Source organism: Serpula lacrymans (assembly GCF_000218685.1).
Source record: "Serpula lacrymans var. lacrymans S7.9 unplaced genomic scaffold SERLAscaffold_5, whole genome shotgun sequence".
NCBI lineage: Eukaryota > Fungi > Basidiomycota > Agaricomycetes > Boletales > Serpulaceae > Serpula > Serpula lacrymans.
The window spans coordinates 206,871-222,889 of NW_006763294.1; the positions used below are offsets into that span (position 1 = coordinate 206,871).

Genomic DNA, 16,019 nt, shown 5'->3' on the forward strand with positions numbered 1-16,019 from the left:
TAACTCCCGCAACACTGTTCACATATTTTATTCTAAGAATCCCTCGGCTCCTAGGAAGCTTAGAGGCATGGATTCTAAACTTTTTAATTCCCTTTTTCAACCTATGCCCGAAAATCTAACTACTACCTCCGGTACTTGGTCCCGCCTGGAAGTCAAGCCTTAGAGGGGGGGTAGTGTTACAATAACACATTTTCCGTAGGCAATGGGACCATGCAATTGAACTGATACCGGGAGATCATTCCCTAGATTGTAAAATCTACCCATTAGCACGAGGAGAACAAGAGAAATTGGATGCATTCTTGAAAGAGAACCTAGAAACGGGACGGATAAGACCATCCAAGTCCCCATTTGCATCACCTTTCTTCTTCATAAAGAAAAAAGACGGAAAGTTGAGACCAGTTCAGGACTACAGGAAGTTAAATGATATCACTATTAAAAATAGATATCCACTTCCCCTGATTGGAGAACTTGTAGACAAGTTGAGCGGAGCAAAGTACTCCACGAAGTTGGATGTTAGATGGGGATATAATAACATCAGAATGAGAGAGGGAGATGAGCCAAAAGCAGTGTTCAGAACAAATTGAGGGCTATTTAAACCATTAGTCATGTTCTTCGGACTAATAAAATCCCCCACCACATTCCAAACAATGATGAACGCACTTTTTAAAGAGCTGATAGATGAAGGGCTTGTGATCATATATCTGGACGATATTATGATATTCACCAAAGACATAAAAATACACAGAGCAATGACATAATGTGTATTAGAAATCCTAAGAAAGAACCACCTGTATCTTAAACCAGAAAAGTGCGATTTTGAACAAACAGAAGTAGAGTATCTGGGATTGATCATCTCGGAGAACGAAATTCGCATGGATCCAGTAAAAGTGGAAGGAATTAGTAAATGGCCAGAATGCAGAAACAAAAAGGACATCCAAGCATTTCTAGGCTTTGTGAATTTCTACAGAAGGTTTATAAAAGGATTTGGAGAAGTAGCGAAACCATTGACCAAGTCAACAGGAACAGAGGAATTCATTTGGGGAAATGAACAACGCGGAGCATTTGAAACCTTAAAAAGATGCGTAGCTTCAGCCCCTGTGTTAGCCCTCCCTATACCACATGGCCAATATAAAGTAGAAGCAGATTATTTAGAGATCACATATTTAGAAACCACAGCATACCCAAAAAGATCATCTCAGATCGGGGACCGCAATTTGTTTCAAAATTCATGAAAGATCTACACACACTTCTTCAGATAAAGGGAAACCCATCAACAGCATGGCACCCACAAATGGATGGACAAACAGAGAGAATCAATCAAGAGATAGAACAATATCTCAGAATCTTCGTAAATCATAAACAAAATGATTGGGCAGAATGGCTTACCTTAGCAGAATTCTCATATAACAATAAACAACACTCTGCAACAGGTTACAGCCCATGTTACCTAAATCAAGGACATCATCCAAGCACACAGGAAGTAGTGAAAGTGGAGGTAAAAAGTGAAAGTGCGAAAGAGTTCATAAAGAGAATGACAGACACAAGGAAAAAGGCAGAAGAGTCATTACGAAAGGCGGCAGAGCAGATGAAGAAACAATATGATAAAAAGAAGAGAGAGGCAGTAAAATATACAATAGGAGACAAAGTATATGTGGAGGCAATGAACATCTCAACGGATTGACCAGCCAAGAAATTGGATGATAAACAATATGGACCATTTGAGATCATTGAAAAGATAGGCGAATCAGCCTACAAACTATTATTACCACTGACATGGCAATCTATTCATCCGGTCTTTAACGAGACCAAACTCACACCCTACCGCAAACCACAATTCCCTTCTCAGGAAAAACCAAAACCGATACCACCGGTGATAGTGGATGGACAAGAAGAGTACAAAGTTGAGGAAGTTCTAGACTCATGTCTAAAAAAGGGAAAATTAGAATATCTAGTTCATTGGAAAAACTATCCAAAAGAGGAATGCACGTGGGAACCCGAACAACACATATCAAATTCACCAAAAATGGTGGAATTACTCCACAAGAAAAACCCTAGTGCACCGCGACGGATACGGTTTCAATTACATTTCCAACCCTTTGAGAACTTTACCATGACAAGAGTACAAAAACAATTGTTCAACTGGGAAACTGGAAAACTCGACCCTCACTTTCAAGACGAAAGTCTTAAAGAGAGGGTAATGTCACAATTCAAACCAAACCTTATCTAATCTTGAAACATCTTATCATTATTGTCATGTGATCATACTATCACATGACCCATTATGCAAGCAAAGTAGTTAACCATATTTGTCACCTAACTAAAGCCTAGACTTTGACGTAGTACATCAGTCAGTGCCTCATGGCTGACCTTCAGAAATGTATATATACCAACATCCATGTATATACATTTCCTCAGTTGTTGATTACCTTTTTACATCGCTATTGACACTGTTGTTTGATAAGAATTGACTTGTCTTGCTTTTGGGTTTTCCCAGCATAAAGCAAGGTCTTGACATTTATATAGTAAAAAAAAGGTAGGCTATACATAGTATAGCTGTGCAAAAAGAATGAGAAAGAACATGAAAAAAGGAATGTGCCCTGACAAATCCTGCGTAGGTAGTACAGGATAAGATTGTCAAAATAAGGAAAAGGAAGGGATAGAACAATAAATGCTGTGTAAGTAATGTCACAGGTTTGTACAGCCATAAAATAAAGTCCAATAACAGAAAGAGAACAAGAAAATCATGATGTCATAGGAAGGGCAAAGCAAAAAAAAAAATATCAGTATCAACACAGTTCCTTTATTGTCAGTCATGTTACAATAACACAATTTTCAGACCTTTCCTTCATTTTCATTCTCCGCTTTAACCTTGTACACTTTAGCTTTCACACATGGTGCCACACGGCACTTCCCCTTTTGTTCAAACTCCTCTTTCTCGCGCCGCGTTGCCTTCTTCTTATTTAAGATACAACTCTCTCACACAGTGGAGCTGGTCATGCGGGCTAGGCCCCATGACATCATCAAGCCACTAACTTTATCAACTGTATAGTACATAAGTACAAACACTCTGTATTAGTATATATACCCCAATAGATCCAGGAGACTCCTTAGCGAGTCCTCCTGTTGTATACCAACAAACTCTCTGCAGCCTAAGGGGTAACCACTCCCTCTTCATTTTCTTTATAGTGTGGTTCTGTGTGCGCCAGAGTAACTAACTCTTGGTTGTTACAAGTCAGGCATTTTAAAAAAATATGTGTTCATAAAAATGATTCAAAAATCAAAATTAATTGCACTGTAAGTGAATGTTCTGCTGGAAAAAAAAAGAAACTGGAGCCACCAGTCCACCACCTAGTCCAAATCTGACGGATCCATGGCCTTACCAATGGACTGGTTGTATTTCACCACCTGGTTAAAGGAGGGAGGGAGGGGAGTAGTTCCAATTTGGAACAAGTGAGTCCCAGGCAGCGTGTGGTAGCTGTAGCTGTAGCGAAGATGATGGACAAAGGATAAATGTAAATGTACCCAAGTGAATGGGACAGCAATGTACATAGGCAGTGCAAGGGGATAAACCTTCTCAAACTACCCACCCATGCTCCAACCAGGCGAGACAAGCAACCAATGTTTTGATGGTATACAATGGAGGATTGATGTCATGACCTGTTGCCCAACTTGGACCGGCTGCCGGGGCTTTGCTGATATCAGCAGTGGCACATGGTGGTCAACGGATTGGCAACGGAAGCGGATAGAGAGTGGTGACATCAGATATGGTGGGGGAGCAAAGAAGATCAGTAGGAGGAGGGTGGAGGTGACAAGGAGGTGAACTAGAATGGGGATCCAGAAGCAACCGTCAGGTGAGAATAAAAAAGAGAGCAAGGGTCCCATGGTGGGGCTGAGTAAAGAAAAAAAGTAAGGGAGAACGACAAAAGCGAGGGCGCAATGTGTAGCCAGTGGCGACATGAAAATTTGCCGAAATGCCGAAATGTGGCAAGTACCAAATGGAAAACCAAAGGTGAGCGCGACTGGATTGTCTAATAGAGGTGGTGCTGATCAGCCACAAGTTCAAAAAAGGCAATATTAATTACTATTCCACGTGGCACTGTGCCTGTGTGGCGCAAAGGCAAGTCTTTTTGAATATTTGCTTCATTTTTGACACCTGTCCATGCTACCAATTAATTTTGGTGCATGACATCGTCTATCTTAGATTGCACTTTGAGACTCTTGTACCGTATGACATCGCTTCCATGAACTAGTTTTAGCCACTTGACCTCCAATGCTGCAGCCTCTTGCTCTTTTGCAGACTGAATGATTGGCTACATGAAATCTTCCATCTGATCAGCTTTGGAGGGGCAAGTGTGTGATACGTCATCTGCTGGGTTTTTTGGTGCATCATCAACACACGCCCATTTCCCTTTGCCTTTTTTGGATGCTCATGAAGGTATCTAACTCAGGGATTCATCTTCACCTCACGCAGGCGTTTGACTCGAGGAAGCATCTTGAGAGCCCCAGATTGCATTGGTGCCTGCTTGGAGACTCTGCCAACAAATAGCGGTAACAGACCTTGTGCTAGGAAGAGATGTGGCGGATGGTGACATACAAACTGAAGTAGTGGATGGCTCCGTCACAAGCGGATAATCAGATTGCAAAGCCATTGTGGCTGGTGTACTTGGGGTTGGTGCAAGAGTGCAAGGCCAATTGAGCAAGGAAACTGAGTGTATGGAAGGAGTCGAGGAGTTGAAACTGTCAAATGATGCACTAGAAAATGAGGGATAGGTGGAAAAGGGTAGTGGATTCCTATATACATGGCTCCCGCCAGAAGACTGAGTACTAACACCAGCATATTGTTGCTGGCCAGTAAACTGTGGCTGACCAGCATATTGCTGCTAGCCGGTAAACTGCTGCTGCAGTTGACCAGCATATTTTTGCTGGCCAGCAAACTGTTGCTGAGGGTGTAACAACCAAGAGTTAGTTACTCTGGCACACACAAGAACACACTATAAAGAAGATGTTGAGGGAGTGGTTACCCCTTAAGCTGCAGAGAGTTTGTTGGTATACAACAGGAGGACTCGCTGAGGAGTCTCCTGGATTTATTGGGGTATATATACTAATACAGAGTGTTTGTACTTATGTACTGTACAGTTGATAAAGTCAGTGGCTGATGATGTCATGGGGCCTAGCTCGCATGACCAGCTCTACTGTGTGAGAGAGTTGTATCTAAAATAAGAAGAAGGCAATGCGGCGCAAGAAAGAGGAGTTTGAACAAAAGGGGAAGTGCAGCGTGGCACCCTGTGTGAAAGCTAAAGTGTACAAGGTTAAATCGGAGAATGAAAAAGAAGGAAAGGTCCAAAAATTGTGTTATCGTAACAGAGGGAGGGCCAAATACTGCTGCTGCTGACTAGCAAACTGCTGCTGAGGTGTAGGGTGATGTATGCTGCGTTGTGACGTCTGAACTAAACTACCATCCTCATATTTCATGAGGCTCCAGTCACCATTGCTCTGGAAGTCACTATTGTCCATGGGATCTTGACCAGAATTTGCACTGAACAGCAGTGACATAGCACTACTTTCAAGATTTTGGCTAGGCAGGGACAACTCAGGTTATGATGTATACTTTGGCGATGACTTCCACATTGTATGCAGATGATCCCACCATCTGAATTGCCCACACACTTTCTCTAAACATAGATATTTATATGCTTCCATTCTGAAATCCCAACTGATTCAAAGCTCACTAATAGGGTTGCTAAAACCCAACAAAGCCAACTCTTCAGCAGACAATCCAGCACCTGTACCTGACAAGGTGCGCACACTCCTTATACTTTTTCCTAAGGCTTCAAAAGTATTCATCATGTTGATATCATTATGTCTGTTAAAAAGAATATATAAATATGTACTGGTCAAGTCTTGATTGCACTGATTCTCCAAATTGCTTGCAGTGATGGTCAACTACAATACGGAATTCTTCCTTTGAGTCGTTCTTGAAGACATGTCAAGCAATTCTTCTGACAATTGGGACCCTGACGCTCTTGGTGTTCCTCACAACTGGCTGATTTTCTCCCCTAGCTACAGATAAGGGATCAGAAAAAAGCATTTGACGTTGCACAGGATGTTTCACGAGCCAATCCATTATGCAGTCAGTGTGTTTATTGTTCAATTGAGAACTTCTGGGAAGTGTCTAGCCACTTTCTGGGAGCTAACAGGGACAGAACTAGAGTCCAGTATGAGTAACTAAATAATAGGAATACTGGACTCTGCAATACTAGTCCGAAGTTTTGTAAACAAAGGTAAACAAATCAGCCACAAAGGCGAAATTATAGAATGCTCAGTGAATACTGAACAATAGAGCAAAAAGAATAAAGAGGAAAGTGTTTTAGAAAGAAGGGAAAATAGATAGCACAACTAGGTGCAGAATCACCAAAACTAACACTCCCCCCTGATGCTGCACCTCCCAAGCATCAGCTCCCCCCTAATCTAACAAGTCCCATCATCTGTCTGAACATTTCAACTTTAGGCTTAGCCAGAGCCTTGGTCAACAAATCAGCAGGCATTTCAGCAGTGGGAAAAAAGGTGGGAGCATTTGGCCAGAGTCAACAATATCTCTCAACCAATGCCAGCGTAAATCAAGGTGCTTCATTCAACCATGGTGTTCAGGATTCTTGGACACAGAGATGGCAGACTGGTTGTCAATGTGAAGGGTGGAAGGAGAAGTGATAAGATAGCCCATTTCCTTCAGCAGATTTTGCATCCAGCAGATCTCCTTGCCAGCTTCAACAGCAGCAATATATTCTGCTTCAGTGGTGGAAAGAGCAACAATGCTTTGAAGTTTGGAACTCCAAGAGACAGCACCAGATCCAATCTTGACAAGGTAAGCACCAGTAGAACGTCCAGAGTCTTTGTCACCACCATGATCAGCATCAGAGAAAGTGGTGAAGAGTTCAGTGGAATTAGGATCAGGGCCAAGGATAAGTGAGTGATTGAGGGTGCCTTGCAAGTAGCAGAATAAGTGTTTGACAGCACTCCAGAGAGTGGGCCCAGGATTGGAATTGAATCTGGCAAGAACTCCAACAGTATAGGTAATGTCAGGACGAGTGGTGGTGGCCAAATACATCAGAGCACCAACAGCAGCAAGATAGGGAATGTCCTTCATCAGTTGCACTTCTTCTGGTGCCTTGGGAGACATATCCTTGGTGAGGCATGAACCAGGGTCCATGGGAGTGGACACAGGCTTGCAGTCTTTCATGCCAAAATGCTCCAGAATGTTCAGAGTGTACTGATGTTGGGAGAGGGAGATGGTGCAATTGCTGAGGTCTCTGGTGATGGAAATGCCAAGTAGGTAGGAAGTAGGGCCAAGATCACGAAGTTTGAAGTGCTGAGAGAGGTCCTTGACAGCTTGGTCAAGTGCAGAATTGGATGTGGATGCCAGTGTCATGTCATCAACAAAGACAGGTAGAATAATGCGAACTTCACCTCTATTAAACACATAGATGGCAGAGTCAGAGTAAGTGCAATTAAATCCAAGTTTTTCAAGCACAATGTGCATCTTCTGGTTCCACATCCTGCCTCCTTGCTTGGTCCCATAAATGGCCTTGTTGAGTTGGCAGACCAGATTACAACCACCTTGATGGAATCCCTCTGGTTGCTGCATGTAGACCTTTACATCCATGACACCATTGAGAAATGCATGAGAGATGTCAATGGAGCGCAAATGGAGGTTGTGGATGGCAGCAATTGCAAGGATAACTCTGATAGATGAGATGTGAACAGTGGGTGCAAATATTTCAAGGAAGTCAAAGCCAGGGCGTTTGTTGTAACCTTTAGCCACATATCTGGCCTTGTAGCGCTCAATGGAGCCATCAGAGTTGTGCTTGATCTTAAAGACCCACTTGCCATCAATTGCCTTTTCTCCAGGAGGTAGTTCCACAAGTGACCAAGTTCTATTGTGCTCATGAGCTTGGAGCTCTTCCATGGCTGCTTCTCTCCATTTATCTGCATCAGGATGCTTCATTGCATCTGCAATTGACCTAGGCTCAGCAGAGTCTCCAAAGTGTGCCACTTCATCATCAACTGCCTCAGAATCACTACTATCACTGTTATCACTCTCAATGACAGGAGTAGGTTGTCTGTGTTGAAGCCACCATGGTCTAGGTGGTCTCCTAGCCCTTGCAGGGCGTCTCGGTGCAATAGGCAAGTCAGGAGAAGGTTAATAAAACTAAGTGAAACTCAGCCGCTGCCCAAGAGGCTATAGAAATGACTTTATTATTAACCTAAGTGAAACTACAATAGATGTTAGTTTAAGGTGATCTCTAATAAATATAATGTAACATACCTCAGCCGCTGCCCGAGAGGCTATAGAAACGGCTGAGGTATTCCTATACTAAACCCCCTACTACTTATAGTCGGAGGTGCTACTCGCTATAGTATAATGACTCCTAGGAGTACAATTGTGCTCCTAGGAGAACAATGGTTACTCCATGGAGTAGTGGCTATGCTCCATGGAGAACAATGGCTGCTTCGGCAGAGACCGGGTTTATCCGGTTTTGTCACTCCCACTTGAGTGCAACCGTAGTCCCATAGCTTTAGAGAATTTCCAGTGTTTTTCATGAGTGAGGGGTTTAGTGAGAATGTCTGCAACCATATCTCCTGTAGGAATGTATCTGATTACTGCCTCTCCCTTTGATACTAAATCATCTCAGATAAAATGATATTTCCGTTGAATGTGTTCTGTGCAAGCACGGAACTGTGGATCTCGTGTAAGAATGATAGCTGCTTGATTGTCACAGTGCAATGTTGTAGGTCCATTTTGAGCATGTCCAATTTCTTCAAAAAATGTCCGAAGCCATGCAAGGTGTTGTCCAGCATTGCTTAATCTAATGTACTCTGACTCCGTGGAGGATAAAGCTACCATGCTTTGTCTTTTGCTTGTCCAGGAGATTGCTCCTCGGATGGTGATAAAGACAAACCCTGATGTTGATCGAGACGTGTCTGGGTCTCCAGACCAATCTGCATCTGAATATCCATAGAAATCCATGTCCATGGAGACATCTGTGCCATCATATTGTAGTTCCATGTCCCTGGTTGCTTTCAGATGTCGGAGGACACATTTTGCAGCTTCCCAGTGATGGTTCCTTGGAGCTGAGCTATGCCTGCTTAGTATTCCAACAACGTAGGCAATGTCTGGGCGAGTTCCGAGCATGGCATACATGAGGGAGCCTACAATTGAGAGGTATGACACTTGACGCCCTTCAATATGCATCTCGTGTTGCACAATATCTTCCCCTGGAGCATTTGCAAGGAGTTTTGATCCATGGGCCATTGGTGTCCATACTGGTTTGCAGTTCTTCATTCCAGTACGCTCCAGGACTGTGTTAATGTATTGGCGTTGCAATAGGGATATTGTTTTGTTTGAATGATCACGTTGGATTTCTATTCCGAGGATGTATTTTGCTTCTCCAAGGTCCCGCATTTTGAATATGGATTCAAGTTTGGCTTTTGTGATATCCATGAATTTTTGGGATGAAGCTCCTAGGAGGAGGTCATCTACATAGACAACAACAAATCATATTTGTTTGTTGTCCCGGAATACATAGAGACATGTTTCTGCATTTAGTCTTGTGAAACCGAGCTCCTGGAGCTTGCAATCAAAAGTTTTGTTCCATGTACATCCAGCTTGTTTTAACCCGTAGATGGTCAGAGATTCGGATCTTGGGTTTACATTCTTTGGGACATCTTTCGAAGGATAATTTTGACTCTTTCCAGTTTATTGTTGGGTTGTGTTTGTTTAACCACTCATGTCCTAAGAACATCTTTCCGCTACCAAGATTGGTTACTGCAAAATGGATTTTTTCGATATGGTTATCAATTTCCATGAGTAGTTCTACAAATTTGTTGATGGCTTCATTTTTATTTAGAGTACCATCTGCATTGTAGACTGGAATCGGTCTAGGTATCTTCTTTGTTTCATAATTTTGGTCTTTTACAAATTGAGAGTTGATGCAACTCCCCATGCATCCACTATCTAATAGTGCTTCGACCATTTTCATTTTTAGAGTGTCTAATGTAGTAAGCTTACATGTCACATTCATTTGATTGCCTTGGGTACCCCTGATGTACTTTTTTGGGGAGGCAATTTCTATGATAGCTAAAATAAGAAGAAAGGCAGCACAGCGCAAGAAAGAGGAGTTTAAACAAGGGCAAAGTGCCACGCAGTGCATCAAACTCCTTCTTATCAAATATGTCTTTGTATTAATGAAGGTGTTTCGGCACAATTTTTTCAAATCCGCCTTCTTTCTGATCTTTGCCCGCGGCTTCGGCTAGTCTCTGTGCCATTGTGCCTTGAGCTCTGATGTGATAGTATTGATCATCAATAGTGGTGTCTTCAAAATTATGAAGATTTATCTGTATTAATCTTTCTTCTGCCTCAAGTTCTTTGAAAAATGTCTCAGGGTCATCAATCTCCAGCAGTATCCAGGTTGGATAGGAACACCCCCTGGAGGAAGCATGTACAGTTCTTCTCCAAGTTCTCCATTGAGATAAGCTGTGGATACGTCCATTTGATCAAGTTCTAGGTCATACTTCGCTGCCAGGGCTAGAATAATTTGGATTGACTCTAAGTTTGCGACCGGAGCAAAAACCTCCTGGTAATCAATCCCCTCCCTTTGAGTAAAACCTCGTGCAACAATCCGGAGTTTGTATCTCTCAATGTTTCTGTTTTGATCAAACTTGATCCGGAACACAGGTTTCGATGTGATGGGTTTTACTCCCTTCGGAAGTGGAACAGTGTCATATACTGCATTAGTATTGAGACTTAGGAATTCCTCCTCCAAGGCAGACTTCCATAATTCTCCATCCGGACATGATAAGGCTTCCTTTAGTGTTATTGGAAGGTCTGTGTTAGATGGACCGGTACTTGCTATTCCAGCAAAGAATGTCTCCTCTATATCAGATGTTTCTTCATGAACCTCAGGAGTGTTAGGTTTCTCCATGGAGTTGTTATGCTGCTCTTTTCGAGACTGTTCCTCATCTAGAGTCCTTTGATAATCTCGGTTTTTGTCTGCAGGACGGGTCTGGCGACTGCTTCTGCGTACTCCTAGGACTTCAGCAGGCATGACTGCTCTTTTAGGAACTTGTGCAGGTACTCCAGGGAGTAGACACATTTGTGTATTTGTTGCCCCCCTCACTCCTGAAGGTGTTGAATCACTCCTCGGAGGCATTGGATGACTCCTTGGAGGTATTGTATGCCTTCCAGAAGCTGATCCAATGGACAGGCTGTCTAGCTGTATTCGGACTTTTTTCACATCAGCTGGCTGTATGTTGAGGGGCTGTCCTCCCACTGACTGTAACTCTACTTTGGCTTTCCGTTCTGAAGATGGCCAGTGTTTAGGTCTTGGTTGTAGAGACTGTTGTGGAGGGTGTCTTAGCTGATCAGGTGCTCCCACTGCTCTCGGAACGTCTCCACGGAGGTATTGCCCCACTGCTCTCGGAACATCTTCATGCTGATATGGTTCCATTGCTTGTGGAACATCTCCTTGGAGATGTGGTTCCATTTGCAATTCATTTGGATCTTGGATCCGAGGGTCAGGATCATCCTCCTCCAATGTTTTTTGGTCTGGATAGTAAGCATTCTCTGGAATGAGTCCCTCCCACTGATCTGTGCTAGTGTCTGTGTTCCAGGGAGCAGTGTCAGCCTTTTGTACCTTTCCGGATTCATTGAATATGACATGCCGACTGGAAAACACAGTCCGTTTTTCAGTATCTAGGAGTTTGTAGGCTTGCTTTCCATGTGTGTAGCCAATCATTATGGCTTTGCGCCCCTTGGAGTAAAACTTCCCTTGCCTTTTGTCTTTCGGAATCAAGGCATATGCTTGGCATCCGAAAGGGCGAAACAAAGTTGGATCAACTCGCCTTTTAAACAGTATTTCATATGGGGTCTTTCCATGGAGTCCTGATACTGGGCTGCGTGCTGTGATATATGCAGCTGTTTGCATGGCATCTACCCAAAATGACTTTGGGAGCTTGGAATCATGGAGAATAGTGGTTGCTAATGTAGCCAATGTCTGATTCATGTGTTCTGCAATACCATTTTGTTCCGGAGTATCTGCAGCTGTAGTTTCTTGGATGACACCATCTCCTCGGAGTTGATTTTTGAATGCATTGCCAGTATATTCTCCTCCCTTATCGCTCCGGAGGAATTCTGTGTATAGTGGAGTGAAGCTTTCTTCTCCCAAATGAGTCCACAAGAATGTTTGGACATCTTCTTTCCATTGCTTGTATTGTTCCAGTGCTTCACTTTTATGTTTTAGAAAATATATCCATGGAAATTTGGAGAAATCATCTACAATGATAATCCAGTACCGAAAACCCTCCCTGGAAGTTGGTTTGATTGGTCCTCCAACATCTGTGTGCACAATTTGTATGGGGCGCTTGGCTCGGTTTCCTCCAGTGGACTTGAAAGGTAATTTCTTCATCTTTCCTAAAGCACAAGGTTCACAAAACTCCGGGGTTCCGGTAAGGGTGTCTATGTCCTGGAGCTGTCTTTTTGTAACCATTCATTGCAAACGGTCTATTCCAATGTGTCCCATTCTCCTGGGCAATAAATTTACATCTACTGCTGCAAAAGCTGACTCCGGGTTGATTTCAGGTTTTGCTTGGATGTGATAAAGTCCTCGCTTGTGTAACGCAGTGAGGATAAGTTCCTCCTTTTTCCGAACTTCACAAGCATTTGACCCTGCTGGAAAAAGTGTTGATAACCCCGTTTTGGACAATTTGTGGACAAAGACGAGTGCTAACGTGAAGTTTGGAACAAGTAAGACATTTGACAGTGCAGCATTGTAGTCCTTTTTGCCAACAGTTGCTTGTAGGATTACTGTTCCAATGCCAATGGCATTTACAGAGGATTCATCCCCAAAACTGATTGTCCTCGGAGGATGCAGAACATGGTATGTTCCTGGCTCAAACCAGGAGCGGTGAGGGACCATGTGGGATGTTGCTCCAGAGTCAATAATAATTGTTGTTTTGGTCTTATCGGGTTCCGACACAAGGTAAGCTTGAATGTGTTTAGCAAGGGGCTTGGAAATATGTACATGATCCAATGCAATATGACTCTGTTCCTCCTCGGAGTCAGATCCGGATGATTGCTCCGCTGTATTTGCCTTTTCCTTCTCTTTTCCTTTATCCTTGTGTCTTTCCTTTCCCTTCTTCCTTTGACCTTTTTCAGCTGACTGAAGTGTTCGACACTCCGAGGTGTTGTGTGATTTGGCTTTGTGGAAGTTACACAATTTCTCCTCGGATTTGAGTGCTGATTCGGAACCTCCAGGGGCCTTCCCTGACTGTCATGCAACTTCTGCAGTGATCCGGATCTCAACTGTATCAAAGGTAAGTTTATTTTCTTCAATCGTGTTGATTACTGATGACTGAAATATTTGCCATTCAGGAGTACATGAGAGAGATTGGAGAAGAGCAAAAGCCATGAGTTTGGTATCAACTCCTAGTTTCATTCCAGAGATGTGTGAATCAATTGTCCGGATTTTCACAATGTGGTCCTGGATAGGTGATGTCCCATCCCAGGACAATTTGGTGAGTTGCTGGAATGAATAGAAGGCCGAGGCAATGTTAGACGTTTGATGGAGTGAGACAAGTTTATCAAATAACTCCTTGGAGCTGGTGAGGTCTCCAGTCCTCATTAGGAGGGCATCAGAGATGTGGTCCTGGATGATTCCATGTGCCTTCTCATCCTTAAGTATCCAGGTGATCTCAGGATCCTCCGAGGAGGTAGGTTTTCCTGGTGAGGGCTTAAGCTCCTCTCCAGTAACAACCCGGAGAACTTTTTCCCGACGTAGCTTTGAGATAATCCGGAGTTTCCATATCTGAAAATTGTTGGGTCCAGTGAAAACTGGACATGCGGATGTATCGCATGCTGTGGTCATGGTTCCAAGGTTGCCGTTTCAAATAATAATTATTTCCTGCGTAGCTTTTGCGCACCAGGGCTCATAACCTAATAAAACTAAGTGAAACTACAATAGATGTTAGTTTAAGGTGATCTCTAATGAATATAATGTAACATACCTCAGCCGCTGCCCGAGAGGCTATAGAAACGGCTGAGGTATTCCTATACTAAACCCCCTACTACTTATAGTCGGAGGTGCTACTCGCTACAGTATAATGACTCCTAGGAGAACAATGGTTACTCCATGGAGTGGTGGCTATGCTCCATGGAGAACAATGGCTGCTTCGGCAGAGACCGGGTTTATCTGGTTTTGTCAAAGGTGAGTGATGAGGAGGGTGATCTGGAAGCTCAAGAGGTTGATTCACAGATGGTTTTGCATCAAGGTCCAAATCAGGCCCATCATCAGGCAAGTGCTGAGGTTGCTGAGGTTGCTGAAGTACAGCTGGTGGGTCAATATCTCCCCCTGGACCTGGTTCAGGGACATCCTCATCCAGGCCTAAAGGCATGGGAAGTGAAGGTGGCAAAGGTGGAGTAGGAATGGCAGTGGTAGAAGTCTTTTTCAAGCCAGGGAAGTAGCGCTCATCAAAATCAGCTCTCTCAGAGATAATGGTGTGTTTGGTGGTAGGATTGTAGAATTTCCAACCCTTGTACCCAGCAGGGTAACCAATGAACACACATTTCTCCATGTGAGAGCCAAAGACACCTCTCTTATCCTTTTGCACATGCACATAAGCAGTGCACCCCCAAACACGAAGGTGTGACATGTCTGGTTTATGTCCATGCCACAATTGATAAGGAGTAGCATTGACCACTGCATCAGTGGGACACCTATTCCAGACATGCACCAAGGCACCTAGGCATTCACCCCAGAAGATATTAGGCAATCCAGACTCCGAAAGCATGGTAGTGATTCTTTCAGAGAGAAGCCTGTTTGCTCTTTCTGCTGAGGCCTATTCCGGGTGGTATGCTGTCTGACAATGCCATGATCATCTGTGAATTGCTCAAACTCCTTGGAGATGTACTCTCCCCCTTTGTCATCACGCAAAGCCTTGACTTCTCGCTCTAATTGAGTCTCAGCATAAGCCTTGAAACTCTTGAAAGCATTAAAGACATCTGACTTGGCCTTCAAAGGGACAACAACACAAAATTGAGTGTAATCATTGATGAAGGTGACCCAATATCGATACCCAGAGAATGAAGGGGAGGAGACTTGGTGTACATCAGAGTGGACGAGGTCTAGAGGGTGAGCAGAGCGATGAGAAGATGAAGGGAATGGGTTGGCAGACATTTTTCCAGACAGACATGGTTCACAGATAGGATCAGGAGTAGATTTAGACTCAAGTGTCATTCCAGTAACAAGGTCTCCTTGTGTCAATTTCTTGACATCAGCATAGTGGTGGTGAGCCAATCTTCGATGCCAAAGGTTTAAATCAAGTGGAATTGTTGCAGAAAAGTGTCCCAATTCAACACAAAAAACAGTGGATCCATCAAGGAATGCAGCATTATTGTTGTTAATGGTTGCAGTGAATAAGGGAGTGTTGTCGCGTATGAAGGATATAGATTGAGATGAAATGGTGACTTTAAAGCCACTTTGGCGAGTCAAGTACAAGACTGAGAGGAGATTATTTCGAAGATCTGGTACATGCAGCACTCTGGAGAATTCTACAGCCCTTGATTCTTTGCCATTGATGACAGGGTTAAACACCACAGTACCAATACCAGCTGAATAAACAACAGTATGATCTGCTAGCTTTATGGGAACACGATATGGCGCATAATTGCGAATCCAGTGACAATGAGGTGTCATATGAGATGTAGCACCTGTGTCTGCATTCCAATCAATGTTGGCATCAAGTTGGAGAGGGCAGTGTGGGTCAGAGGGATGAATAGAGTGGAGGCTTGCATTTCTAGCTCACTCTGCAACCATAGTAGAAAAATGATATTTTGCACCAGGTATGGCAGATTGGTTACAATGATGGCAGTTAGGAGATGAGCAAGAACAATGAGTAGGAGCAGAAGATAAATGAGGAGTACATTTTGTTTTATCCATGGTGTGGAAATGAGCTGGCAAAGCAGTGGA

At 43.4% G+C, this 16,019-nt stretch overlaps 1 protein-coding gene across 1 annotated transcript; it reads right to left on the minus strand.

Moving 5' to 3' along the window:
- Positions 1 to 15,089: 15,089 nt before the first annotated feature.
- SERLADRAFT_338960 (uncharacterized protein) lies at positions 15,090 to 15,551 on the minus strand (the record flags this gene model as incomplete). Its single annotated transcript, XM_007316235.1, has 1 exon — positions 15,090 to 15,551. A coding segment is annotated over one exon (462 nt), but the record flags the coding sequence as incomplete, so codon positions are not given.
- Between the last annotated feature and the right edge of the window lie 468 nt (positions 15,552 to 16,019).